The sequence below is a fragment of the Tachypleus tridentatus genome, chromosome 8 (assembly GCF_004210375.1).
Source record: "Tachypleus tridentatus isolate NWPU-2018 chromosome 8, ASM421037v1, whole genome shotgun sequence".
NCBI classification, from domain to species: Eukaryota; Metazoa; Arthropoda; class Merostomata; order Xiphosura; family Limulidae; genus Tachypleus; species Tachypleus tridentatus.
Window position 1 is genome coordinate 34201623 of NC_134832.1, and position 27314 is coordinate 34228936.

At 29.8% G+C, this 27314-nt stretch overlaps 1 protein-coding gene across 1 annotated transcript in view; it reads left to right on the top strand.

Moving 5' to 3' along the window:
- The first annotated feature begins 1472 nt into the window (after nt 1-1472).
- The window catches only part of LOC143222140 (DENN domain-containing protein 2A-like), a 36102-nt gene continuing 10260 nt past the window's right edge, over nt 1473-27314 (top strand). Inside the window, exons 1-9 of the mRNA XM_076448171.1 lie at nt 1473-1596; nt 7869-7954; nt 8140-8208; nt 8614-8706; nt 13193-13318; nt 17557-17601; nt 17907-18013; nt 23034-23211; nt 26345-26468. Of these exons, the coding sequence (XP_076304286.1) occupies nt 17557-17601; nt 17907-18013; nt 23034-23211; nt 26345-26468 (454 nt within the window). The 5' untranslated portion in view covers nt 1473-1596; nt 7869-7954; nt 8140-8208; nt 8614-8706; nt 13193-13318. The remainder of the gene's footprint in view (nt 1597-7868; nt 7955-8139; nt 8209-8613; nt 8707-13192; nt 13319-17556; nt 17602-17906; nt 18014-23033; nt 23212-26344; nt 26469-27314) is intronic.

Below are 27314 nucleotides of genomic sequence, written 5' to 3' on the forward strand. Positions count from 1 at the left end.
GAATTGAGATTTGTTATTTGCTGATTCGGATCTTTATCTTACCATTATTCTCTCCCATATGTATGTGCTTCTCCTCTTTTTCACCCATGTCTGCAACTGTTAACCACTGAAAAAACTCCAAGTGATAGTGATAGTTCAGTAGAGTTGAATAGAGGAAGACATGTGAGTCAGGACTATTGGTTGCATTCTTATTAGTGGATGATTGTCACATTATAATTTACATATGAGATGTATTTGAACCAGTGGATTGTAAGGTACATGGGAGCTTAAAGGTAGTGGCATGTGAAAAACATTTTTGCATATAGAAGGGAGCACAGAACAAGAATTAATATTTAAGTGAGGGGAAATAAATATTTACAGGAAATATATTTTTGGCATAGGAAAATTATAAAATTCAAGTCTTGTATAAAAGTTAAAGTTCTATATTCTAGAAGCTACTGCTCTGATATAGTATTCTGGAAGTGTCTGTATTATGTTAAACAACAAAATTTGTGTGTTTTTATAAAGCCTGAACATCTACCAGTGTAATTACTCAGTGCTAGTGCATTATTACAAATTATTCTTCATCTTGAATTCTAGATATTTTTTTTTTATTGGCTAATTTGATTTGTGAGGTAACTGTGAATAATGTAATTTGTGATGATGAGAAACTTGTTTGAAGTAAAAGTGTATTCTCAAGATGGCTGGTGTGGGCATTAAAACTTTAATTAAAATAAAGTGCAGAACAACTTTTTGACCTTCTTAGGTCATTTTCAGGTTAACCTGAAGATTATTTGATGTCAAAATGTTGTTCTGTACTTTAATTAAAATAGTTTTAATACCCATACCATCCATCTTGAGAATAATGAAATAATGTACTTGTTATATTTACTGTCAATGACTTCAATTAAAACAGAAGAGTTTGCCAAAATGATATTCTAATGACTTCTCTTTATTTGTATCTGTACTCATTCTGTCTGTACACTTATATTTGTTAGACTATCTCTATGTCTGTGTAACCAATAGCAAGTAAATTTCACTTTATATCAGTTTAAGTCAGTTTATATGTGCATGATTAGTTTGTCTTTCTGTTAGCGCCCACCTATATATCAACCCACTTAGCTGTAGAAAAGGTTTGTTTTTTGTCAGTCATTCCTGTGTTTCTTTTAACATGGGTGAAGTTCACTGTTTATGTGGAATTATGTATTTCTTGCTCATCAAAATGTAAGATATATTGAGACTGTTAAGTTTGAGTTTTGTTGATTTTAACCAAGACGGCTGAGAGGTGGGTGAAAGGTCAGTTAGTTAAATTTTGATTTAATACAGATCTCAAAAGCACGGTGTTTAAGAAAAATAGAATTATTTGAGAGTTAAATATTGTAGAAATTTGTATATTAAAGGAAACTAGTTTTACACATTTCCCAAAGCATGCAATGTGTATATAAATATTTTAACAGTAAGATTAGTTTTATATATTCATCTAAAATGTTTTTACAGGTTTCTTATGCAAAGGGACCTGAGAGCAATTCTATATTTTGCTCTGTAATTCTTGTTGCAGTTCGTAAAGATGCACAAGGTCAGCCTCAACCTTATGTTGCCTTAAGATATCCTAAACAGGTAAATAATTTTTTTTCTTAACTTTGAATATTTTCATATGCACTACATCTAGTAGGAACTAGTTTATGAATACTAAACTTTTATGTAGTGGTTGGATCAGAGACAGTCTGAGTCATTATTGCTTATTTTGTATATATTTGGTTAATTCTTTTTTACTAATAAAATTAAGTTGTTGTATCTCTTTACAAATGTATGTGCAAGTAGACACGTACAAGTAAATCACATTATCTGTTAAAATAAAGTACTGAACAAAATTATATTACCAGTAGAGCTTGGCAGTTAGAGGTATTTACTAGTCAGTTAATTGATAGTGTCATTAATCTTCTCAAATAAGGTAAGTCAAAGTATGCATGTCCTGACATTTTAGAGCTATGTTCAAAGTGAAGTTAAACTACTTTATTGTTGGTGTATATCAGTAAACTGGGAATCAAAATTTAATTAATATATCAAATGTAAATATTATATAAGTTTTGAGTTCCTATTTTTATTATAAAGAAATATTTAAAAAATATATCCTCAGTCTACCATAGTTATGAGGATTGTGACATTTTTGTTCTCTAGGTCTTCCTCCTCCTCTTTCTGAAGTATAGAATTTAACATAAATTGCTCATTAGAATACAAATTTAACTAAGGCAAATTATAATTTTATTTCCTTCAATCTTCTTTGTTATGGAGACATACTAGAACGTCAGACCCCTTTGTCACACCCATCTCAGTGTTGCTGACATTTTTTTTTTTTTTTTTTCTGTAAGGGTGATCACTCTTAGAATTCTGTGGGTGAGAGTAATTTCAATTTTCACAAAGTGCAGCAGTAACATTTTATAATAAAAAGTACTATCAAAAGGTGAAATTTTTACAGGATTACTTCAGCAATTAAAATCACCAGATATAGTCATAATAAACACAAAAAACGTTAAATTTTTTTCTTTTATTTCTTTACACAAAATTGGATCATTCACGAGTGCACCAAGAGAAACTTTTGGCAGTAAGAGAATGCTTATTTTTTGCAGCTCTACTGAGTGAAGTGTGCAGAAAGTTACAATAATCTGTCTATTAATTACTGTAATTAATTAAACTGTCTTGAGCTATATTTGTTTTTCCACTGCATTAAAAAAACTGTTCAGTATTTTTTAAGGCCACAAATGGCTGATCTTTGGTCAAGAATTAACCAGTATGTACCTCATTTTATTTTTCAAAATTACCAGTAATTCTCTGAGGTTTTATAATATATCATTTATAACCAGTACAAAAGTTTTATTCTATCAGATGATGGTATAATGCTGTATTGCCAAATTTGTCTTCAGTTTATCTTGTGATATTCAGATCAAGTAGCTGAGGGAATCACCTTAAGCAGCATTTGTATAATTCTTGAAAATACTTGGATATTCTTGAATTTTGGAATAAATTTTTAAGTCCATGAATGTGCAGCTTTTTTAAAATATTTATTCTATCCTTGACTCTACTTGAATTTTGTGAAACTGAGAATGAAATAAAAACTAAGCATATATTTTGCAGGTTCATTGTATTTTTTATTTTTTTTTAACAAGAACATAGAAAGTTTTTAATACTGATTAAGTGGGTATCTGGTAATTAAGATGAGTGGTTACCCTGGTTTTGTAATTAATATAAATGGAGCTCACTTAATTCAAACTTCTTGGGACGAGAGAAAAAGTTCAAATAAAGGGAAATTTTGGTTAACCAAATCCTTATGAAAATGTCAAGGAAGGTAACTGTGTGTGTGTATAGTCAGTGTTTAAAAGGAAAGTAAATACACATATGTTAAATTATTTATTTTTCTACTTAAGTCCCTTGTCTACAAAAATAACATCTAATCTCACAAGATGTGAGCATTAAATGACGTACCACCACGAATAAAAATTAAAACATTAAACATAATGGATATATTTTATATCTATTCACAGATCTATATTAACATAGCAAAGAGCTCACAAAGTTAATAAAATTTGAATTTTCATATTCCATATTTATTGACGTTAGTCGTTTTGGTATTCTGGTTTTTATCAACTTCTTCTAACAACTTTAATTTTGTTTTGATATTAAGTGTATTATACTGTATTTTTACGATCCTTCTGTCAACTGCTAAGTCTTTGTTTGAACTCTATGAATGAATTGTTATAAAGGTAGTAAACAACAAAATTGAAGGTAAATCAGATACATCTAAGTACTGTACCAGTGAAAACTAACATGCTTAAATCTATACACACTCTAGACAGCCCTACTGGGTTGCATATGGATATTGAATTCACTCTTAAAACCTTGGTAAAATTGGTATTTGAACTTAGATTTGTATGCATTATCTGAGGTATTTTTATTTAACAGAAGTTTTTACTTTTTAGTAAGAATTAAGCATGTTTTCAAAAAAGTAATAAAAAAGGAAACATTTGGGACTTTTCATTTTAGTTTGATTTATCCACAGTTTCAAATAATTATGTTTGTCTTAAATGAACTCAATGTATATCCTGTTTTATTAAAGGTAACCACAGTGTTTCTTTTTGTGAAAATACAGTGTAGTCATTCAGAGTGAAATCTACTTAGTATATTAAGAGTTGTTACCATAAATGTGACACTTACTATTTTAACAATGCATAGCTTGCTAGAAAAGAATGTTGTGACTGGCTTAGAAAAAAAAAAGATTCTACTTACAAAGAGTACTGTTTTCTATGCATAAAATACATTGATATTTCTACTGTGGAGGAGTTGGCATTAAACAGCCACTTAAAGGGGGAAAAAAATTCCACACTTATTAAGTCAAACCAGCTGCTAATAAAATAGGCATCTTTTAATTCAAAAGTCTTCTTCTACTGGTAATGTAACCCTTATTACTGGCTCTTAGCATTATTGAGGCATGTCTAACACTAATGCACCAAGTTTGAATTTTGGCAATTTGAACAGTGACTCTGCAGTACTATAAATGTACGTAAAGCAGAAATGTTAGACCCTAAAAGAAGTTGCAAGCCACTACAGTTTTTCACTCATGAAAATATTTATGATCTTTTCAACCTGTTGTTTCCAGACAGTTCAATTGCTAAGCAATATAGCTATGCAAAATGGTATACCTTGCTACTTTTGGTATAGCTTCACATTTGTGTGCAAAACCTGAACAAAAAAAACAAAAGAAATTCATTTATGTTATTGTTTGATGAAAGTGTGAATGAAGATCTGAAGGAAAAACAGCTAGAAATCCACATTTGCTTCTCCTGTGATGATGAGGTAGAAACATTTTATTATATATGTGAATTTATTGGACATGGTACTGTGGGTGATGTATACAAAGAGATATCCAGTTGTATCATAATCTTTGGCTTTAAACACCTTCTACAAGTTTCAATGAATGAGCCTAATGTGAGCCTAAAGGTTTTAAAAGATCTTTCAAAGTGATTCAAACAACAAACCAGCCACAAAATTTTATATGTTGGAATCTGTGGACTGCATCAATTATACCATGCCTTTCAGTTGAGGTATGGAAGTTGTAATTTCCAGTATCTACATTCTATTGCCTGATGCTTCTGCAAGATGACAGGATTTAAAATTTTTAATTTGCTGTGCTTTGCTTCCCTGAAGTTCCATAAGCACAGGTCAGTATTAACTTTTCATCTGTTGCATTATGATACAACTTTTTATAAATTTAATGTTTCTATTTTAAGCTGTAATTATTTTTATAATTTTTTTTTATTGTTGTATATTTATCATGCTTGATGAACAACGTTATCCTGAAGATGACCTAAGAAGTTTGTAATGTAGCTCTTTACTTTATTTTAAGAGTTTTAATACACATATTAGCTGTCTTGACCTACATTTTTACTTCAAGAGGGTTTCTCATCATCATGGGATTTTTATTTAATTTAAACATTTCATTTTTGTTTTTGATGGCTGGACAATGTGGAACCAGCAGTGAGAGAGTTGTACTTTCTCTATATTAAGTCCTGCTGTACTGCTGTAAAGACCAAAAAATCACTCATCTTGGTGTCATTTAGAAGACAACCAAACATCCTCTTATGACTGCCAAATTACATTTTTTCACTACATTATCAAGAGCAGTCCAACTTTTTTAAAGGTTTATTAGGCTGACAATCCAATTAATCTATTCATTGGGAAAGATCTTGGATTGCTGATCAAGGTTGTATTGCATAATGTCCCAAAACCAAAGGTTATGAACATGGTAATCACCTTGGCAACTTTTATCACATTTGGAAATAACTGAGAAGGAAAAATCAACTTAAGGGTTCAAAAGTGGAGGAAGTTTTTTGGCAGAGAAATTCATAACAACAGATAAGGATGTCTCAGCTAGACAAATGTGTGAGCTTAGAATGGACTGTCAGTGGCATGCAAGTTCATAAGAAATTTCCAGTATCTTATCTCCTTTCCTTGTTAGATATTTTACTTAGATAGATTGTAGGTAAATGACCAAATAGTTGAAGAAAGCATCATATACACTGAAATTGAAGCAGACATAAAAAATTATGGAAGAAACAGACAGAATTAAGGGCACAAAATGTAATGCTGTCAAAAAGCAGTTTCTAGAATTTCTTGATGAAATTATCTTTGGAGAAAAGACTGTTTGTTTTTTAGGACTTTGACACCACAAAAGATAAAGTAAACAAACTCTAACCTTGCAGAGGGGGGGGGAGTATTCAGACTTTTGATAGGTTGTCCAAAAGTTGCTAATCCTCTCAAACCACTGTTGAATGTGGGTTCTTGATAAACAAAGAGGTGACCATGGAAAATCTAGCTAAACCATCTGTCATAGCCCAAAGAGTGATAATTGATTATGTGCAAAATGTTAGAGGGATAAATAAATTATCAGTAACCAAGGAACTTAAAGTTGCTTAATTACATTGTGAATGTACTTTGGTAAAATCTTGTTACATGGGCAGAAATGAGTGCTTGTAAGTTTAGGGTAAATGAGGTATCAGTAACTGAGCAGCAAATATCACTAATTGCCTAGCTTTAGTCCATACCACCTTTCCAGGGATTCGTTCATACTTATGCAATGTTGAAATACTATACATATTAATTGTTGAGATAAAACTTTGATGGAGGGAGGGTACAGAACCCATGGCTTACTCCTCCAGATTTGCACTTGATCGTACAACATTAAAAATACAATTATGCAATTATAACTTAGAAACATAACACAAAAACAACAAATTTATATTAACATTTAAAACAGTCAGAGTTGGAAGTGGTTGGTTTCAGCCAGCTCCCTCTATTAAGTAATTCAAAATTAGAGACACATAGCCTTATTTACTTTGCAATAACAAATACAGGGCATGCTAGTTTAGTGGTAATGAGAGTGTAACCTAAGATACTTAAATGATGAATCGCCTCTCTTTTCTCATTATATAGCTTTGTTTACAACAAACGAACATAGTGGCAGTATTTCAGTTTCTTGGGTAGTTAGGATGATCAAATCCAATAAATAATTGGAAACTAATTTTGATTGGTTGAGTATTTTTGTGACATTAATCAGAATTTTATTGATTATTTTATGTGTCACTATTATTTATTGATAACTGATTATGTATGTGAGATTTCATTTCAAAGTACTTCAAACAATTAGAAAAGTATGTTTATAATTAATTATAATTTTATCTTAAAACCTTAACTCTGGAAGTTTTAATTAGTGGATCAATGATTTTGTCATTGGAAAATTAAGAAAAGCTAAATCTTTCCTTATGTACCAGTATTTTGTTTTATCATTTCTTGAATATTTAAATATTTTAGTAGACATTATTTAAAATGGGTATGAGACAAATATCATATATACTGTCCCACATTGTAAGAAATTTGCACATGTTCAGTAGTGATAGATTCAGAAGTGATGCCACTCAAATATGAAATATTTGTAGTATTTTAGTGCTTACAATAAGATTTTGGTGGTCAGATATCAGTTTGTCATGTTTAATAGTTTATAAGAGTCACCTAAGCCTAATTATTCTTGTAGAAGCAGTAAATAGTAAAATTGTACACAGTGCATGCATGAACAACAAAACAAATTATGTAATTACACTTTTAGAGTTAATAAAAGTGGCCTGAGGCAGTGAAGAAATTGGTTTGTAATAAAATGAAGATACTAATATCTTAACACATCCAAATATTATACTAACTACTAACATGAAAAAAAAATTACATGTTGAAAGATGTTTTAAATATCCTGAGATAAAAGTAAACTGCTGGTGTAATTTATTTTATAGTTGTTGAAAATGATGTAAAGTTTTTTGATATAAGGGCTATTTATGTTTTTTATTTAGGAGAACCTAGTTTATGACAGTAACATTTTGTCTCACTTATGTTTTCCTGATGCAAATTCCTTGAAACCAACTTCAGTGTATAAAAGGTTAGTAGTTTTAGGCCTAGTTTTTGGTAACCAAAATATTACCTTCTAAAGTCTTCAGAAACAAATAGTTTTAGGAAGTGAAGTGTGACTAATAGCAGCTGATGAGGTACAATGATGAGAACACTTATATTTGAATAGTATAAGCAGTAAACTAGAAGTTTGGTTATTTTTCATGTATTATCTAGTGAGAGCTTCTTTTTCATGCTGTTTGTGAAAAGGATGAAAAAATACATGGTTATTGTTGTCGTCTGCTGGTAAGTGTGTGAATAACTTAATTATTCAATAAAGATTTAATAGTTATTTTTTATTGAAATAAAAATATAGTAAAATATATCAATGGTTTGACTTATTAAATCATTACAAAAATAATTGTTGAAACTGTGAAACATTTGCACAACAGTGTTTAACTAGCTATTAAATTGTGAATAAAATCTATATTTGTATATTTTTTCTTTTGTTTATATGAATGGCTAATGTGTTTTTGTGTGCACCATTTTATTATGAATTAACATAGCTTATTAATGTATTGTTTGCCATTTAATGTTTTCATCTTTGGGATTTGAAAATTATAAAGTCAGAGTTTTTGTTTATTTTTGATTTCGAATCAGAACATTCATTTGATCATCTAAAATTTCAAAGTAATTTGATTTTTTTTTAAGGGCGGTCCTTCTCAACCTTCTACATCATTTGTAACATTCCCAGCTGCTGTGTGCATTTTCTCTGTCTCTTGTCTTTTGCCATTTTACCTTAAGGTAGGTACTGATTAGAGAGATTAGTTGATTACTTTTTACTTTTTGTAACATTTGAGGAAACTGTAACTGTAAATAACCCAAGAAAATCAAATTTGGATGAAAAAGATAATTCTGTCTTGAAGCATTACATAAGGAACTAATAAAATGTATTTGCAATTCATACAGATGCTGTGTGTTACACTGAATAATTTTGTTATAAATTAAAGATCAGGGTGTGATGTAAAAGTTTGGGAAATAAAATGTTATGCAGGTTGTTCGGAAAGTCACTGTGCAGTTTTGTCTGTTAATAAATATATAAGTGCACAATGACTTTCTGAACACCCTGTAGAAGAAAGTTAACCAAAATTATAAAGTTAAAATGTTTTTACTTGGAACATCTTGTACCTAATTAGCATCATATATTCAGAAGTGATACCACTTTAACATATGCTCCTGAAACAGCTATTATTATTTAAGTAAGGTTGTGCTGAACAGATATCAATCTTTGTCATATCTGGCAGACCATAATGATCAACTAATTCTGATTATTTTTGTAAAATTCCTTGTAAAGGCAATAAATACTAAAAATTGTGTATGGTGCATGCAGGAACATGAATTATACAATTAAAACATTACATAATCTGCACTCTTTAGAGTTAACACTGTTGTCAGAGATAGGTCAAAATGCATGTATTACAACTTTTTTAAGAAGTCACTTTCAAAATTTAATATTATTTAAGGTTTTAATTGTCTTCTTTGTTGTGGAGTCATAAACTAAAAGTCAGACCCATTTTCCTTGCCCAGCTATCACACCCCAAATTGTCATTGTTCTCTCTGATGTTTTGTATTTTATTATTTCTAACCAATAGAAAGAAAAAAAATATTATATCCAGTAACAAATAATCTATTGTTTTTTGAACAGGGCATTATTTATTTCATAATTCGGTTTCCAATTTATTCTGAGAGGAATAATGTTAATGAATTTAGCTGAATTTTTGAAGACTTATCTTACATTTAGAAAGCTGGAAGAATTATGATAGTTATAGGACATTATTTGTTTTTTCCTGACATTATGCTGTTGTCTTAAGTATGGTATTTTTAATTGAACAAAAATTAATATAGTAGTATCATTAGTATAAAATTAGTCTTAAGTTTCATTTAAAGTTGAGAACAATGGAAAAGAAAACCCAGGTTAAATATTGTGTCTTTTGTATTACATGTGTATTCTTTATTTATTATTATAAAAGTAACTACAATGTAAAAATTAGAATATTATTAAGTTAAATAAAATAAGATGTTAAAAAAAATTCTTTAAGAGGTATATTCATGAGCAGCTCATGGTTTACATGATTTGATATAGTAACATGAGCTACAAGTTTGCTGAATGGTTTACCACTTGTGAGGCAGGATTATTAGTTACACATGGTTCATGTGACAATAAATAGAATTTAAGTATTAACAGTAATGTTCTGTTATGGGCTTTTAGCTATTTCAGATAAACAGCTATAGTTTCCTGTTACAATTTACAGTCATTCTAGAGGAAAGAAATGCGTAATTTAGATTTATTTTGTATTTTTTTTTGTTAGAGTTAGAGTAGATAGACAAAATATAAAGTTTTCTTGACAAAGTATTGATATTTATTTTGGAAGTCTTAGAGATTATACAAATGAAATTGGATAATTTTTCAGATGAAGAAAACTATGTTTAGTTTATCTTAACATGAACATCATTTAGAGCATTCAACGCTTTGACTCTGTATATTCATGGAGAAATTTTTAGTAAAAGTACTTGATTTAAAAATGTGTATTTTGTTTTTGTCTACGAAGGACTTATAATGTTTGCTGAAAACTTGTGATACTTCATGAAGATACACATAACATATTAAAAATTATAGTATGGAGTCTCTGATGTTCACTCTGGTATCAAGAACTCAGTTGAATCAATCAACCCTGTAGCAAGAGTTAATCAGAAATAACTGGCAATAATGCAGAAATTTTCTTCATAGCCTGTTCTTGACACTATTTTAAAAATTCCCCACTTCTGTTGATAGAAAAGTGATTTTGCAATAGAATGAATGGTTCTAATATTTTAATCCATGGAAAAGTTAAAATAATATTACATGTGAGACAAGATGTGCACTCAGTAGAGCTTTTCTCTGTCATGCTATGTTGACCACATTTGATTCTCAAAAAATATGAAAATGTGTCTACAAGTCACTTGTTATGAAAGACATGAACCATTTTTGGCAAGACAGTGAAAAATAAACATCTACATGTCCACCAAGTTTCTTCAAAATGTGATAATTTTTTAATGAATTGTAGAGCAATTATAGTGTGAAAAATCATTCTCCAAGTTAACAATTAGGTATTTGTTTTTTTATTTTCTAACTTTGTTATGACCTTCACTCTCCAAAAACTAATCTCTTCTAAGTTGATGATATTTCACAAGTATATTAACTCTTGTCCTAGTTTGTTTAGGTGTATTTAAAAAATATTTCTAAGAAACACACAGCGGGATGAAAACTTAATCTCTGTCCACTTTTGGCAGTGGAGGCAAAAAGTATTTCCAAAATTCTAAGAATTTTTGCTGTAGTTGATTTTTAGGACACGTGGTCTTTTAATACATATTGTTACTTTGAAAATATAATTGTAATATTCTGTGCAGTGTATGTGTATGCATGCTTATACATTTCTATATGCTTGGTGTTTTGTGTTAACTCTTTCAACATGAGCTTGGTCAATTTGACAAAACATGGGCTGTTTGTACTTGTTTAGTCTTTATATATTTAATACTTCTAACTTTCAATATAATGTGTATATTTTCACAAAATCTAACACTTTTAGTAAACATAATGAGTCTCTCACAAAAAAAATCAAATATTTAGTAAAGTATTTTTAATAAATTAATATAAAGGTATATCCATTAATGTATTGAATATTTGTTTTGAATAGTCCACGTGTGAAGTAATTTTTCTCCTAAGATTAAAAGTTCTTTACCTCGACGTAAAAATATCAATTTTCCATTGTTTGCAATCTCTAAAATATTGTAAATATATTTCAGACATATTTTTGCAGTAAAACTTTATATTTTGATTCCTTTGTCCCAACTCAAAATGGACTTGGTAAAATTGACCAATCTTGTAACCACCAAAACAAAAAACCAAAATCAATCTAAATTACACATTGTTTTCTTTCTAGAATGTCCTCAAATTGTAACATGAAACTACATTAGCTTATAGTAAGTAATTTGTAGTTTGTACCAGTGAATATCTATTGATGATTAAATTTCATTGTTCTATTGCCCTTTGAATTGTGTTTATCTGCTATCCACACCATTATAAGTTCTAAATCACTTGGGTCACATGCTGCTAACATTACACTATCAAATTGTATTATACATGTACTGCTTGTACATGTGCCTCATGAAACATTTTCATTGTGTTCTTAGTTATTTTACCTAATCTAATAATGCACTAAATTATTTTTATTTCATTAAATAATGCACCAAAGAACATAGATTAAGTACACAATTTCCCCTAACTCTGAAGATTTATCTGTCTTTCTAACTATACAATGAGAGCTGTTACAAGTTTATTCAAGCTAGTAATTAAATTTCCCACCAGAACATCGCTTGTGCTCTGAGTAAAATTGACTATTATTTTTCAGAATACATTATATAATGTTATTTGATAGATGGAAAACTTGACTTTCTTTTGAAATAATAATCAGTGATGTCGAGAAACCCACTTGTTGAGAAATTTATATGCAAAAACGGCTCGTTTGGGTTGAGAAAATATTTTACATAGAAGAGCGAACAACGTTTCGACCTTTCACAAAGAACCTTTGTGAACCTGACGATGACCAAGAAGGTCAAACGTTGTTCGCTCTTCTATGTAAAATATTTTCTCAACCCAAACGAGCCGTTTTTGCATATAAATGACTTTCTTTTGGTTATAGGTAACATACAATTAAATGTAAGAGAAAACTATTAACCATTCCTGAAAGAGAGGATGTGATAGGGGAGTGTTGTAGAAGGGTCTGGTTTTCTATTTGATAACTCTGTAGCCAAAAAAAATATTGAAGGCTATAAAAATTATGGTTTGTTTAAGCAATGATGGTCTTATAGTGAGTAATTTACATTTAATTTTGTACTTATTGTAGGGGTGATGGATAAAATATAGCTGCCTAAAGAAGAGTCATGTATCACATTAGGGGAAATTCAGTATTTTTTTTAAATATTGCATTTTAAAATTAAGAACTTGAAACTCATATACAAATAGAGTATTGATTATTAGCTAAATATTTATACTATAATAATTGGAATAACATAAAAAGTAATTTAATAAATTTTGAATGTAAGACACTAAAACTTTGTTATGTGTAATAAAGGAAACTCAGGTTGAGAGGATTAACTGCTGACTATACTTCTGTGCTGAAACAGTCTGCCTTTTTGCAGTATAGATCAAAATAGGTTAAGTCAAAAGAACCATTGGTTTTGTTTTTTTTAGCTTTTGGGAGAATTAGAAAAATGTTTTTCTCATCCTGAACTGGTGTGGTGTAACATCCTGACTCTGCTTCATAAATCAAAACTTCCAACACCAGGAGAAGCTTTGTCTGTTTCCTATCAAAATATAGTGAGTAATGGATTATTGTTGCAAAATATCAGCATTAACTGAATGAGTATAATATATGAAAGACAAATATATAAAAATTTTTGTTTTGTACTATCATTATTATAAGAATTTATTGTTAAGCTACTGAAATGTAGTGATGTCCTTCTAAGGTTATAATTGTGAGATAATTTAAACTAAAAATAATCAGTGTTGGTTTTGTTTTCAGAAAGTTATCAATTTTTGTTGTATGTCTTACTACATTTAATTAAAGATTTTGAATATGTGTAAATCCATTTTACAATATTGCTGTGTCAGAGGAGATAAGTGAAAACAGTATTCTTTAAAAACTGTATAAGGATTTTATGATAAATATAAGTTTTGTATATAAAATGCTGAAACAATGTTAATCACATCTTACTATTATAACTTAAAAGTTTAGGAGATGTGTTAGATTGTACCTATTGCATGAGCTAATGAAAATTACTTTTTATAAAGCTAGGCCTGTTCTTGTTTAAAATACAGAAATTGTGGATAAAAGAAAATAAATATGAGAATAACAAAATTTGTTGTTTCTACAGTTCTACATATTTTCATAATTTTGTTACTTGATCCAAAAAGATGTAAAAATATTAGCTTTTCTTTATGTAAAACTTTTAAGTCATGTAAGATTGTATATACAACATTTAGTTTCAGTTGTCATCAGGGGCTGCTTTTATAATTTACAATAACTTTATGGCAGGTGTCATTAAAATATGTAATATGACAAAGTTTGAACTTAGTATTTTTTTCTTTTCTGATTCTTCACCTTTGAGAAACATGCACTGCATCACAGAGTATAAAAATTATAACATACTTTATTCTTATAACACTGAATGCTATTAGAAAATCACAGTTAAAAGGTTTGATAACTGATTTGCTTGACACAAATGAATAAATCTACTTCTGTACTGTTTGTAGAAAGGAAATGCAAGTAATTTAAGCAGTTTGATGATTTTAGTAGAGGAGTCGACATTTCATTTTCATATTGAAATTGAAATTTCTATTAGTTAAAAAACTCACATTTGAAATTTTAAAAGAAAAAGTTTTTGGTTGGTGTAAATTATTTGCACTTAAATTTCAGGATACTGGAACATCTTGAACATCTAAATGAAAGAAGAAAGGGTAATTGAACATGAAATGTAGATTTACATGCACTTTGGATGTTTCAGTCAAAAACTAAACCATACAAGTCTGACTTGTGCTTTTATGGTTGTCATTAATAGCATCTAGTAGTGGTAAAGGAAGATGATATGTTAATATCAAAGTTCATTGTAGTTACCAAAAAATAACAGAAGAAACAAGAGCATACAATGTAAATGTTTCAAAAATCAGTATACTCTGATATATGAAACTCCAGCTTAGGATAACAATGTTACTACAGTTCTTAACAACAGCACCAATTATGTAAATATTGTGCATATATTATGTAACTGTTACATTCATATATACAGACTTGAACTTTTAATGCCAGAAATATTTTTCAGAATATTTCTGGGTCTTAGGTTTCAAAATTCTTAGTATGTGTAGTTTCTGAAATTCACAAAACCATGATTCATCCAACTTTTGTTTTTAATTTTGTGAAGCTATTGCTAGATAATTTATACCTCTTGAGTAACCATTGAATCATTCTTGTAACAAGATACATCTTAGCCACTCTTATCCTTGTACACAGTTGTAAAAAAAATAACAAAAAGAAATGGAACATAAACATTTACATTTCTCCTTTAGTAATTAAAAACTGCCTTTTATTTAATTTCAAAATACACTTTCCCACTTAAGTTTATATAGTTTGTCTAGCCATCTGCTTCCCTCTGTGCCTAGGTAGGGTAAAAGTGTACATACCAAGACCATTTACAGGGTAACATTCAACATGGCATTATGTCATAGTTATCAGTGATTCTTTTTACCTTACATTTCTGATTTAGTGGCAGTTTGTGGTAGAGGGAAGGAAATACTAGATACAATATGCAGAGATACTGAAAAACTGTAGATATGCATTTTGGAAGTTTTGGGGTTATGCAACATACAAACTACATGATGGACAAAGTATTTTTGATCCACATGAACCTCTTTAAAGATACAAGTAATACAGTTTGGAGCTATAGCATACATTCCTTTTCTATTATGAGATTGGTTCATTGGATAACATTTGTTAAAAATTTGAAACTTCTTTTAATCATACACATAGCTCAAGTATAGGAAGTTTATTGAAGTATAGGAAATAATTTGTTTAACCATCTGATTGTTAATAGAGGATTGTGTCTCTGTCATCCACACAGCTTAGTATATAATTCTTTATTAGCTTGTCTGGCTTACCTGATGTTCAGAGAGGAGTTTGTTTTCATCATCCACACAGTTTAGAATATTATTCTAATGTATGGGCCTGGCATTGCCAGATGGTTAAGACACTCGACTTGTAGTCCTAGGCTTACAGATTCAAATCCCTGTCACACCAAAACATGCTAGCTTTTTCAGCTATGGGGGCATTATAATGTGATGGTCAAATCCATTATTCATTGGTAAGAGTAGCCCAAGAGTTGGCAGTGGGTGGTGATGATTAGCTGCCTTCTCTCTTGTATTACACTGCTAAATTAGGGACGGCTAGTGCAGATAGCCCTCATGTAGCTTTGTGTGAAATTCAAAACAAACCAATCTAATGCATGGGAAATAGTTTGTTGAGCCATCTGATTATTAATAGAGAAGCTTATCTTTAACATTCACATAAATCAGTGTACTTTGATATTTACACTATTTATTGACAAAGATATAAAATCATAACTGTCTACTAGCCTTTTCACATTAGAACATCTATTTTCACGTACATATCTGTTTGTATTACAGTTTTTGAGTAAAAGAAAATAAGTATTACATATAGGAGTCTGTAAATTTATTTGAATAGTTTGTTTGAGAAATGCAGAGTTATGATTCTTCCTCCTCAAATAAACAAAAACATGTTCTCTCATATTTTGTTAAGGGAACTAAAAACTTAGATACATGTGATCAGTTACTGTAGAATAAGAAAAAAATTATCTTGTGTCACCTAATATTAGCTGAATGTTCAGATCTGTTTAAAGTTACAGGTATTGAATGTTTAATACAGTAACATGCTAATGTTCTTGGGAAGAATTGAGTTTAATTGAAATTGCTATTATAATATGCTAACTCTATATCTCTACATTGAACAGTAACTTTAGACTTGAAAAGTAAAAAGACTGATTTAACCCTTTCGTGGTTACCAACAAGGTATATTATGCATCTACAGTTCTTTTGCATTAATTCCAATTTCTATTAATATGGTTGTGCCTTGGTCCAGTTCCTTCTAATGATTAATTAAGAATTAAGGATTAGATAATGTTTTGCATACACATTTAGTACTTTAAAACAACCATAACTCAAGATTCATTGCCCATGCATTCATGTTTGTTTGATATTAGATGTTATAAGAGTTAAAAGTTTTATGAATTATTTGAATAACCTTTTATAGTACTTTTTGAAAGTTAGATATGTATTTTTAGCATTCATTGATATAGTCATTTTCAAATGTTTGTAACCATATTCATTCTACAAGTCGTTTTTTATTGTTTGCTGATATTCTCATAAATTAATATAAATTGACTTTAACAATTTGTATAAAATGTTTGTTTGTTTTTATTTTACATGACATTAATCTTATGTCATGGTATATTATGCTTGGCAAAGTTTTTATAATACCTATTACAGCTCATGAGTCAGTTCAATAATTTTACCATTTATTAATTAATGTTTGTATTTTATATTTTCTATGTAAGTGTGAAAATATAACATTATTTTCAGCAACATCTTAACTATAAATAAAATGTCATGACTTGTCCTGTCTTGTTTGTACTTTTTTTCTACATTTGACCATTAATTATAAAGTGGAAACTATGAAAGAAATAATGTAAGTTTTAGGATGGTATTTGTGCAAGTAGGAAAGTATTACTTTTGTAAAATTGTTACCTGTCAACTTTTATTACCAACTTACATGTTATTATTCATACATTTATGTTTTATGTATTTTCTGCTTTATGTTTTGTTCAGTTAAATAGGATTTATGGAGTAGTTTAAAAAATAACGTAATTATTTGATTTTTTAGTAAATAAGAACATATTACAAATTATGAATTATGACTTTATATTTTGTGTATATGTTTACTCTCAAGTGCTTTTGTATTATCTCAAAAATATTTGTTTTGGTAACAGATGGAAATCTCTGTAATTAGACCACTAGAAGATGCAAAGTTTCGTGTAAGTTTTGAAGTTTGTTCATTAAAGTATATTAGATCACTCAGTGCTTCAGTGAAATAATTTATTTTTTAAATTATTCATGAACTTGATAGTATATGTTGTTAAGAAATCTGTTTACTGGTGAGAGTTGATCTTATAGTATGTTCTTTACAGAGAGTGTTGATGTTTTGTGATGTTGTATAGGGGAAGTTGATGTCATGCAAAGGAAAAGTTGATGTTGTATTCTGTTTTTATCAGTGAGTGTTGATGCTACATTATGCCATTTAAAGTCAAATTTCATGTTATATATTTTTTGTTACCTGAAGGGAAAATTGACAAAGTTAATCCAACTTCTGGATGTTGACTTGCTGTTAAAAGTTATGGCATCTCAGTTATTGGAACGTAGAGTGTTATTTTTCAGTCAGTCTATCAGGTAATTTGTTCTAATATTCTGTCTTGTAGTTTATTTGTACCTAAAGCTGTTTAGTATTTGTTTACCATTTAGATTTATAATTTGATTTTAGAATTTTAGTGGTGTGTAACCCTATAACTTGTTAAAATATTAAGGAGTGATTTCTATCTCATGTGCACTGGGAGGGAGTCATTATGCAAATGCTATGACTTTTACAGCATTATATTTAAAATCTAACTGAAGAACTTTGTTATTAATGTATGTCAATAAAGTTAGCATGAAATGCAGTTTGTAGTTTAAAGTTCAATATTATATAAATTAAGTACTTAAATTTTCCTTCACTTCTGTGTATCATGTAATGTATCTGTTCTGAATTTTCCATTTTAGATTTTTGTTTTTCCCTGATATGAGCTTTATTGCTTATTGATGTATATTTTTAACAAAAGTAAGTAAAATGTTAAAACGAGAACTTACTAGGCTAGATAAAAGTTAAGTAACTATTTTTTTACTTCAAGGAATGCATAAAAATGTATCTAGTTAAACATCTAGTGATGTAACTTCAAATTTTGTTTATCCTAACTTCTCAGCACTCCTGCTGAGTGATTAATTGTTAATTCTGGTGTTGAAGTACAAAGAGCAATAAAACAATTAGATTAAATGAAATAATATTTAAATTGTTATGAGCCTGAGTGTTTAGAATAAATGTATTTTTCTTCTTCAATCTGCAGTCATTCTAGAAAGGAGAAAGGACAAATTTAGATTTACTGCTACTACTATTTTTTGTGGTGGTTACAAAGTCAGTCAAAGGGACCAAGAATGTAAAGAAAAGAATAGCTAAAAACACAGTTTACTGAAAAAAAATATTCATTTAGGATATTCAAAAGGTTGTGTAAATGAAATATGAAATTTTAAAATAAATGTCTTTGTTGTTAACATAAATCACCTTATGCTAATACTAGTCAGACCAAGTGAAGTACATTCTGACAAATCTTTAGTAGAAATACTTTAAAAATACTTACTTTTATATATAACCTACCTGTAATGTTTACTCAAAGCTTACCACCTGTTTTAAATTCAGAATTTTAGAACTTACAGTAAACATTTATTCTCCAATATAAGCTTGGTCCAGTGAACCAACCCCATACACATAAGGTTTTAAATTTTTAATGCCCTGTACTTTGCTATATACTATCTAAATTTATGGAAGAAAAAAAAAGTAATAGAGAATGTAATGTTTATTTAAAGCCCTACCAAAATAAAGAACTATTCATTGTTAAAAAGTGTTCTGTGTTCTCATTTCCATAATTTTCAGCATAAATTTTTGTAGGTGTAAAATTTTCCATAAAGGTCATAAAATGGTGACCTAAAATATTTGTGATAAAATTTGTTTTTGAAGGGGCAATTTTTTTATTACATCACTCACAAGTTATTGAAATAATCATTTCATGATTATTTACTTTTGGCTATATTTCTCATTAAAATAAATGTGATGATTACCACTAGTTAATTGTTTTATCATAATACAGAAACTTGTTTCTAGTAACCTAAAATATCTTATAAGTAAAAGACTTGACAATTAGAACAACCTTTTTACATTAGAAAGAAAAAATCATGTATATAGGAGTAAAGCTGTCAGAAAATTCTCACAAAATTATTAAGGCCTGACAAAACATTTGAATTCTAATTTTTTAAAAACAAATACTAAATGTTTGTGTAAGATAAAATTTAAAAACATCATCTCATTAAAAAAAAATCCCAAACAAAATAAATATAACATGTTTTCTGCTTTTCTTCAATTGTGTTTGGTTACAGCTTATCATTTGACAATACCATAACAGTTTTAGTGACCATAAGAATTAATTAAACAGTATCATAATGCATATGCGGTAAGGTTGTAATGATAAGGTATATAATTCTTGATGTAACCAGTGGTACAAGTGATTACCAACTCTAATTACTAAACTGCTGCCATCCTCATTGAGAATTGAGAAGGACTGTAGATGTAGGCAGGAGACAGGATTCAATTGTGCGTTTTGTGCTAAAATGAAATAAATGTTATCTGTTTATCTTTATTACCTTCCTATTGGAAATTATCAGTTATCCAAATGGCTTCAAAAGGGATATGTAGGCTTTACTATTTCAGAGTGCACTAACAGTTGAATAGATCTAGATAGCTTTTATTCTTCTTGAATGTGTGTGTATTTGTGTATATGTGTTGTATTCCATTATTTTATATTATTCTGTGTTGTTATATAAATTTTATCTCTGACTGATGAACATGTAGGTTGGTATTATATAGTTTTATATGCCATTTGTACTCTTGATTTCTGATCATTGTTGGTTGTTTTGTTTCTCCACTGTATTGAAACTGACATCCACAATAGATCTTATAAATTGTGTTTTTAATCTCCATTGGGTTTTTAAGAAATATGGTATGTAATACTTACAGTTGCTTTATATTACAGCTCCTGTATACTGTTCTGATTTTATGTTACTTACATGTTCTGTGTGTTTTGACAAAAATTTGGATACAGGAGAATATGACTGTGTTATTAATTTTTATCTTGTTTATTTTTGGTGTTTTAATACTATCAGGTATCCAGTATTAGAGCTGAGTAATTAGTGTAATTTGGTTATTAATTAACTGCCAGGCCTTTTAATTAATTACATTATGCTAATTGATTATTTTGTATAAGATTTATCCTTTCTTAACAGACATTTTTGAAATACCATTTATTTAACATGATAGACATCTTCACACACAACAATTTTCAATTTACTTTTTTAATTCCAAACTGTTGTACGTGGAATATATGAATTGAAAACTATAACTAGCTTATAGTGCCATGCTGTATATTTCTTAGAAATGTTCATAAGACTATTGAAATTACTTGATTTTGTTTATGAAAAGCAAGTTTAGAAATTTTGTGAATGATTATAAATCAGAATAATGTTAAACGTAAGAGTGACTAGTTGGACAACAGGTTAATGTACATTTAGTTCTGGGATTGAGTCTACAATTTTACATAAACACAACTATAGTGAGACCTATAAGTATGTGATTGGGAATGAAACGCACAAATTTACACGTAGGTTACCAAGCACGTTGATGCTTTAGATGCATCTTCAGTGAACAGAGAGACAAACTTAACACATGCTAGTTCACTATTTTAGATGTTAAGAAGAATAAGGTTTTCATAAGTATCCAGTTATACAACAGTATACCAATGGAAAAATAAAATATCACTATCCTTATTAGATATTTATTTGTAATTGAACATGATGGTTATATTGCAATTAACATTGATAGGTACATTAACCTGCACCTATTAGTTGTCCAGTATATATAATATATATAATCAGTTGTAAGTGTATTTTTATAATAATAATCTACATAATATAAAGTATAATGTAGAAAACAGTTTATTCATATATGATACTTGCAGGTTTTAATGCTGTATTAATTTATTGATTTTGTTATATTTCCTATGTTTGAAAGACTTGCATTGCTGAGTGGTTAAAGAATAGCAACTCATGAGCATTTGCCTTATGATCAGAGAGTTGCAGGTTTGAGATATGCTGGTGCCTGCCATAATTTCTACTTGGCAAACAAATTTTGGAGGATAAAAGATGTGTTAAAACATAACACATATGAAATGTAAAGTAGAAAGTAAATGTTCATTTCATTTAGCACATTATACAGTTAAGTAACTTCTAAATTACAGATATTAAATTATGTAAAAATATAAATTTTACACCTTATTCAAAAACTAAAGAATACACTTATACAGTTGTAAGTTAGAAAACTTTTATGTAACATTTTAATTAGACAAAAATTGATGGTCGATGCTGCCAGTTGATATCCTTCCTTCTGATTTGGCAGTTCAAAATTGGAAATGGTGGCAGATAGCTTTAGTAGTTTTCCCATAACTCAAAATCTAAGAAACAATTATAACACCTAAAGCTGAAAGGATGAGAATGTTTGGTGGTAACATGAATCAGATCTGCAACTCTTGAACTGTAAAACAAACACTCTTATCAGCAGGCCATGCTGGACCAAAGCTGAAGAAATTTGAATTAATTGCAAAAAAAAAATTCATAATGACAGTTGTTTCATAATTTGGGTAGTCCTAATAATTGAAAATGATATTATTAAGAGACTCTGATTTCGGTTAGTTGATTATTTTAATGGCATTAATCAATTTATTTGCAATTTTGATTAAATTGACAAATTTGTACAATACTAATCATTTCAAAGGTAATCATGTTAATTGTCCATCACTGTGGTATTCCTTGGCAGGAAGGGTTGCAGTGATGTGTTTTTCTTTAGTCATTAGTGTAGCATATTTCATATTATAAATCTTGTTTATTCTGCAGATTAGAGTCGGTTACATCCACCTTTACACTGTAGGGATGGTTTGGATGTTCTGTATTCATAATATGGCAGCACACACTAGGCAAGAAGCATTCCTGTGATATATGAATTTTGTGTCTTGATGACAGTTATATTTAGAAGCAAGATTTTATCTTCTATTTGTATTGTGAATAGTATAGCTGGATAATATATTTTCAGCTGGTTCATGAATTCTGTAAAATCGTCTAGTGTGTGTATATGTGACCATATTATGAATGTTTCATCATTGTGAATGTTCTAAATTTCAGGTCTTAGAGAAGTTGGTACAAATTAAGCCTCCTAAGTTTATGCAAAATACCCATTGTGAATTTGGAGAAATAGCAAAATCAGAATTCAGGTGAACAACAGGCACAAGATTGGGCTTGTACTAAACAATGAGATATTTACCACCACCAGAGACTGGATGACTATTTGACACATCTGCCTTTATGCAATCCAATTCTTGCTAACACATATAGTACCTACCTTAAAGATAGTAGCAGATTATCAGCAAAAAATGAATTAATAATTAGTAAATAATTCAAAAAGTAATGTTGTTAACTATTTAACAAAATTTAACCAATTTGCTGGTGGTTTTCTTTTTTCCTTTAGCTTGCCAATTTTCTCTTTTTTTTGGTTTGTTTCCAGCACATTATTTGATACTATCACAGCAGTTTTGTCATTGCTGTATCCATTTTCCTGGCAGCATCTTGTAATTCCATGTTTGCCAACTTGTTTGTTGGTCCAGTGTTGTGTAACCACTCCCTACCTGATTGGAGTCCTGAGTAGCAGTGCCCATACAGTGATGGAAATCCTTGATAACAAGGTTTGTTGTTTAATATTTGAATGTAATTTTGAGTTTTCCTATTATGATTTGTTTAGCTTGTGAAGCCCAGTGTGTCACAGTTAAACTAACCCAGTTTTATCAAGTCAGTTTAATTAACAAATTGTTGTGTGGCTCAGTGGGTTACAGCTCGACTAACCCAGTTCTGTCAAGGTAATTTCACTAACAGTTGGTGGTTATGAGGTATAATGTGTCATAATTAGACTAGCCCAGTTTGTCAAGTTAGTCACTTTCACTAACAGTTTGTTTAGATTGTGAGATGCAATGGTTCACAGGCTAGCTTAATTTTATCAAGTTAGCTTTACTAATAATTTGTTTTAGATTGTGAGGATCAGTATTCCAGAGTTTGACCAGCCCAGTTTACTCAGATTAAGCACTTGCCTTACAGAATATTTTATGATTTAAAGCTTTCAGTGAAATGTTTCCTGTGTCTTTTCCTGAAAAGGCTTATAAATTTATCAGTTAAACATGGTCAGTGATCTTCCATTTGACTTTAGACTATTCTACCTCTTGTGCTTTCAAAATTTAATATTTGGAATTAATGAACAATATTTTCATTATTATCTTATAAAATGTTTTATGAAATTTAGTATGATATAAATGCCCATTAAGGGTACAAAGTGTACACGATGAAGTGCATTATGGATTATGATTCATTGCTTTCATAAGATATCTAAATCATTTTGTTGGATTTGTCTTGTAGACTTGTTGTGAGTAGAAGCATTGGATTATGTGCTTTTTTTTTGTACGAGTTATATATCATTGTGTATTACATTTACATTTTGATTAGATTTTTTGCGAGTAATGAAAGTAAGATATGAATATTTTAATTAGATATATATTTATCATTTTTAAAGGGAGTTAAATAAACTCCCTTGTACAAGTGTGGCTCTCCTGTTGATGTCTTGAGGTTCCAGAGTTACATAATGATCAACTATATATTTAACTAAAATTAGCATCATAGTGTAGTTTATAGTTGAAATTTTTTACTTATCCAAGTATTAATTTTAAGATAAATTATTTAAAAATATTTTCCAACCTAATTTCTGTGTGTCAGATGATGCATCTGCATTCCAAATTATCCTTTCTTTTAGTTTACATAACTTCAGTATTATAGCTTATGCTCTGTCTGATTTATTTATTCTCAATATAATATATAAACACTTCTAAAGTGTTCAGTCTGCAAACTACTTCTTTTCGTGAGAAATAAATACATTTCCTCAACTCACAACAAGAGCCTTGCTCATCTATATGTAACTTTAAAAAGCAGTACTATAAATTTCCAGTAATATAAAAGTTTCATGTTCATCAACTATAAATGACTGTCAGATTTATGTAGTTTTGAATGTCTTCTTCCTGTTGGTTATAAAATTGTACTACAGAGAAGTAGACATGAGTATACAAGAAGTTTTTAAAGGATGAATTAGTGGGTGGTACTACCCTCATAGGTTTGCAAAATATATTGATATCCCAGTAGATCAATACATTGGAAGTTCTTATTTTGTTTTCTAGCATGTGAGTATCTGAAGTTTATATTGGTTTTTTTACCAAATAGAGCATCATTTTTTGGGACTCCAAGTGGAAGTATTCTTCCCATTTCTCTTAGTGAAGTAAGGGATCCATCCTTATCACTCCCAATTTCCAGTCACTGGTGCAGTGACCAGAGGTTTATTCCTCCTGTGTTATGCTTGAACTCATTATTCCACTCAAAGAAAAGAGGGCGAAGCCTTCTACCAATAACCCTATATGTTTTTTCCATATGTATGGTAGGAATAGAACCAGCCTATTTGGGAGTCTCCTCTTAATTCTGTTTCAGAGATTATTTTTCACTTTCTAGTTGAGCTTGACCCTTCTGTTTGATCATTCTCTTCTTTTTGATGATTGTTAAATTCCTCATAATTCTGCATGCAGAGTGTCAATTTCTATACCATTTGTTGGAATTAGTTTGTTCTGTATTTTCCTTATTTCAGGGATAGGAGGTGTTGCCTTGCCTCTCAGGTTGGTGTGTTAGAATTATAGTTCATAATCCCAAACCAGGTAATCATTGTTTCTTCAGGTTGAGGTGAGGGTTTGTCCACTCTTGTGTTGCTTACTTTCTCTTCATAATACCAGTGGATCAGCATGCAACATTCTGTCACATTCAGGTTGGGACCCAGTGATACCAGATTACTAAACAAGACCAAATACAAAGCAGACCTCATAACCTAGACACCACCTCTTTGATTTAAATTTGGATCACAGCCCTATAATTCCAATGACAAGATGTGGGACCCCATCTGCCTGGTTGAGGCCTAGATGAATTCATGTTCTTCTAAAAATGTTAGGGTTTTGCTTGTGTTGCTGTTCAGTCTTTAACACTCAGGAATTAGATTTCATGTTGTCTGGCAAAGAGCATACCTGTTCCAGAAGTAGTGCAGACCCAACTCTAGTGTGTTTTTGCTGTATTTTTACTGCACAACTTCTTACTGTGTGGATTTTGCCCTCACTGGCCCCTCAATTTTGTCAATGTTGGATTCAAGCTGTAGTGTAAATGGAGGTAAGTGTGTTTTGGAAGTTAACATTTTTCCTCACTGAAAATGTATTTCTGATAAACATACCCCCCTTCTTTCTCCTCAAGATATATCCAGTTTTGGGTCTGCTAACTGAACTGTCTTAAAGTGAATAGGAAGTAATAATAGGGATTTTATACACAGATCAGGAATAGGAGTGGATTGATGTAGGTGGAGAGAATCACAAGATTTAATTTGGACAATATGGTAGTGTATAAAGCAAGGTAAAATTTATACTAATGCTTAGATGGGCAGAGAAGAGAAACTTTTGTCTGGATAAAGTTATATTATGAGAGGGTAGGTAAGTATTATTGGAAATACATTTGCAGTGTAAGAAAATGATGGTTTTTTGTTGATTTTATGAGATACAAGTTAAAAATTAATAACTGCTGTTAGATCTTAATCTTTTGTGAAGTTTTTTTATTTTGGAATTAGTTACAATCATTAAATACAGTTGGTTGCTTAGTTCATAAAAATTAATGAGTCACAGTATTTTGCTGTACTATGTAGAACACCTGTATCAGTGAATATTCAGTATTGCAGTTGTAAACTTACTCTTCCTGTAGGTTTTGGTTGTGGACATAGACCAGGCAAACTTGTTACAAGAGGTTGGGGATGAAGATTCAATTCTTCCAGGAAGGATACAAAAAGCTCTAAGAATGGCTTTAAGTTTAGCAAAGAATATGACAGGTAAATTGTTTATTTATGTGTAATGCTTTTGAGGTCTATTACTTTCTCAGGTCAGTTTAGTTGGGAGATATGTATCAGTCCACAGTGCTATTAGGAAAATTTTCATTATTTGATAAAAGCAATAAGTGTACATGTATTACTTTAATGGAACATTAAATGTATACTGTTCAACTGTAAGTTTTACATAAATTCTGCTTACCCTATTGAGATGGGTCTTCCTGTGGTCATAGGTCAAAGGGCATGTCATCGTGCTTGTTGATTTGCATTCAGAATTTAATTGAATGACTATTTTATGAACTTAAGTTTATAAATTTAATATTAGATAGTAGATTATAATCCAAGTTTTAACATCATACATTATTGAATTTCTTAATTTAAAAGTAAATATTAAGAAAACACACCTAAACATTGATTTTCATGTATCACATGGTATGTTGAATGCAGCATTAGTTTAAATTAGGTGTTTTTGTTTTTAAAATATAAAATCTATAGTTTGATATGAATTATGAACTCAAATTACTCATATTGATAAGCTAAAATGTAAAATAATAACCTGCTTTTTCTGTTTGCTGTGATATTGCTGATACAGTGAATCAAACACAATTGCCTTGCTCACCTCTTTTTCATTTTTGGAAATGCTTCATTATATACACTTCTAACATGAATAATCATTTGAAAGCTCAGAATGTCCCCTAGCAGCTTTCTCAGTCATTTTCAAGTGTCATATCATTGTCATTTCCTTCTTTTGAAACAATACTTCAAGAAGGTAGATTGGTTTTTTAGTCAGCTCAAAGTGTCTTACATTTTTAGATTCAAATACATTGTAGCTACTGAGCTTGATAAATT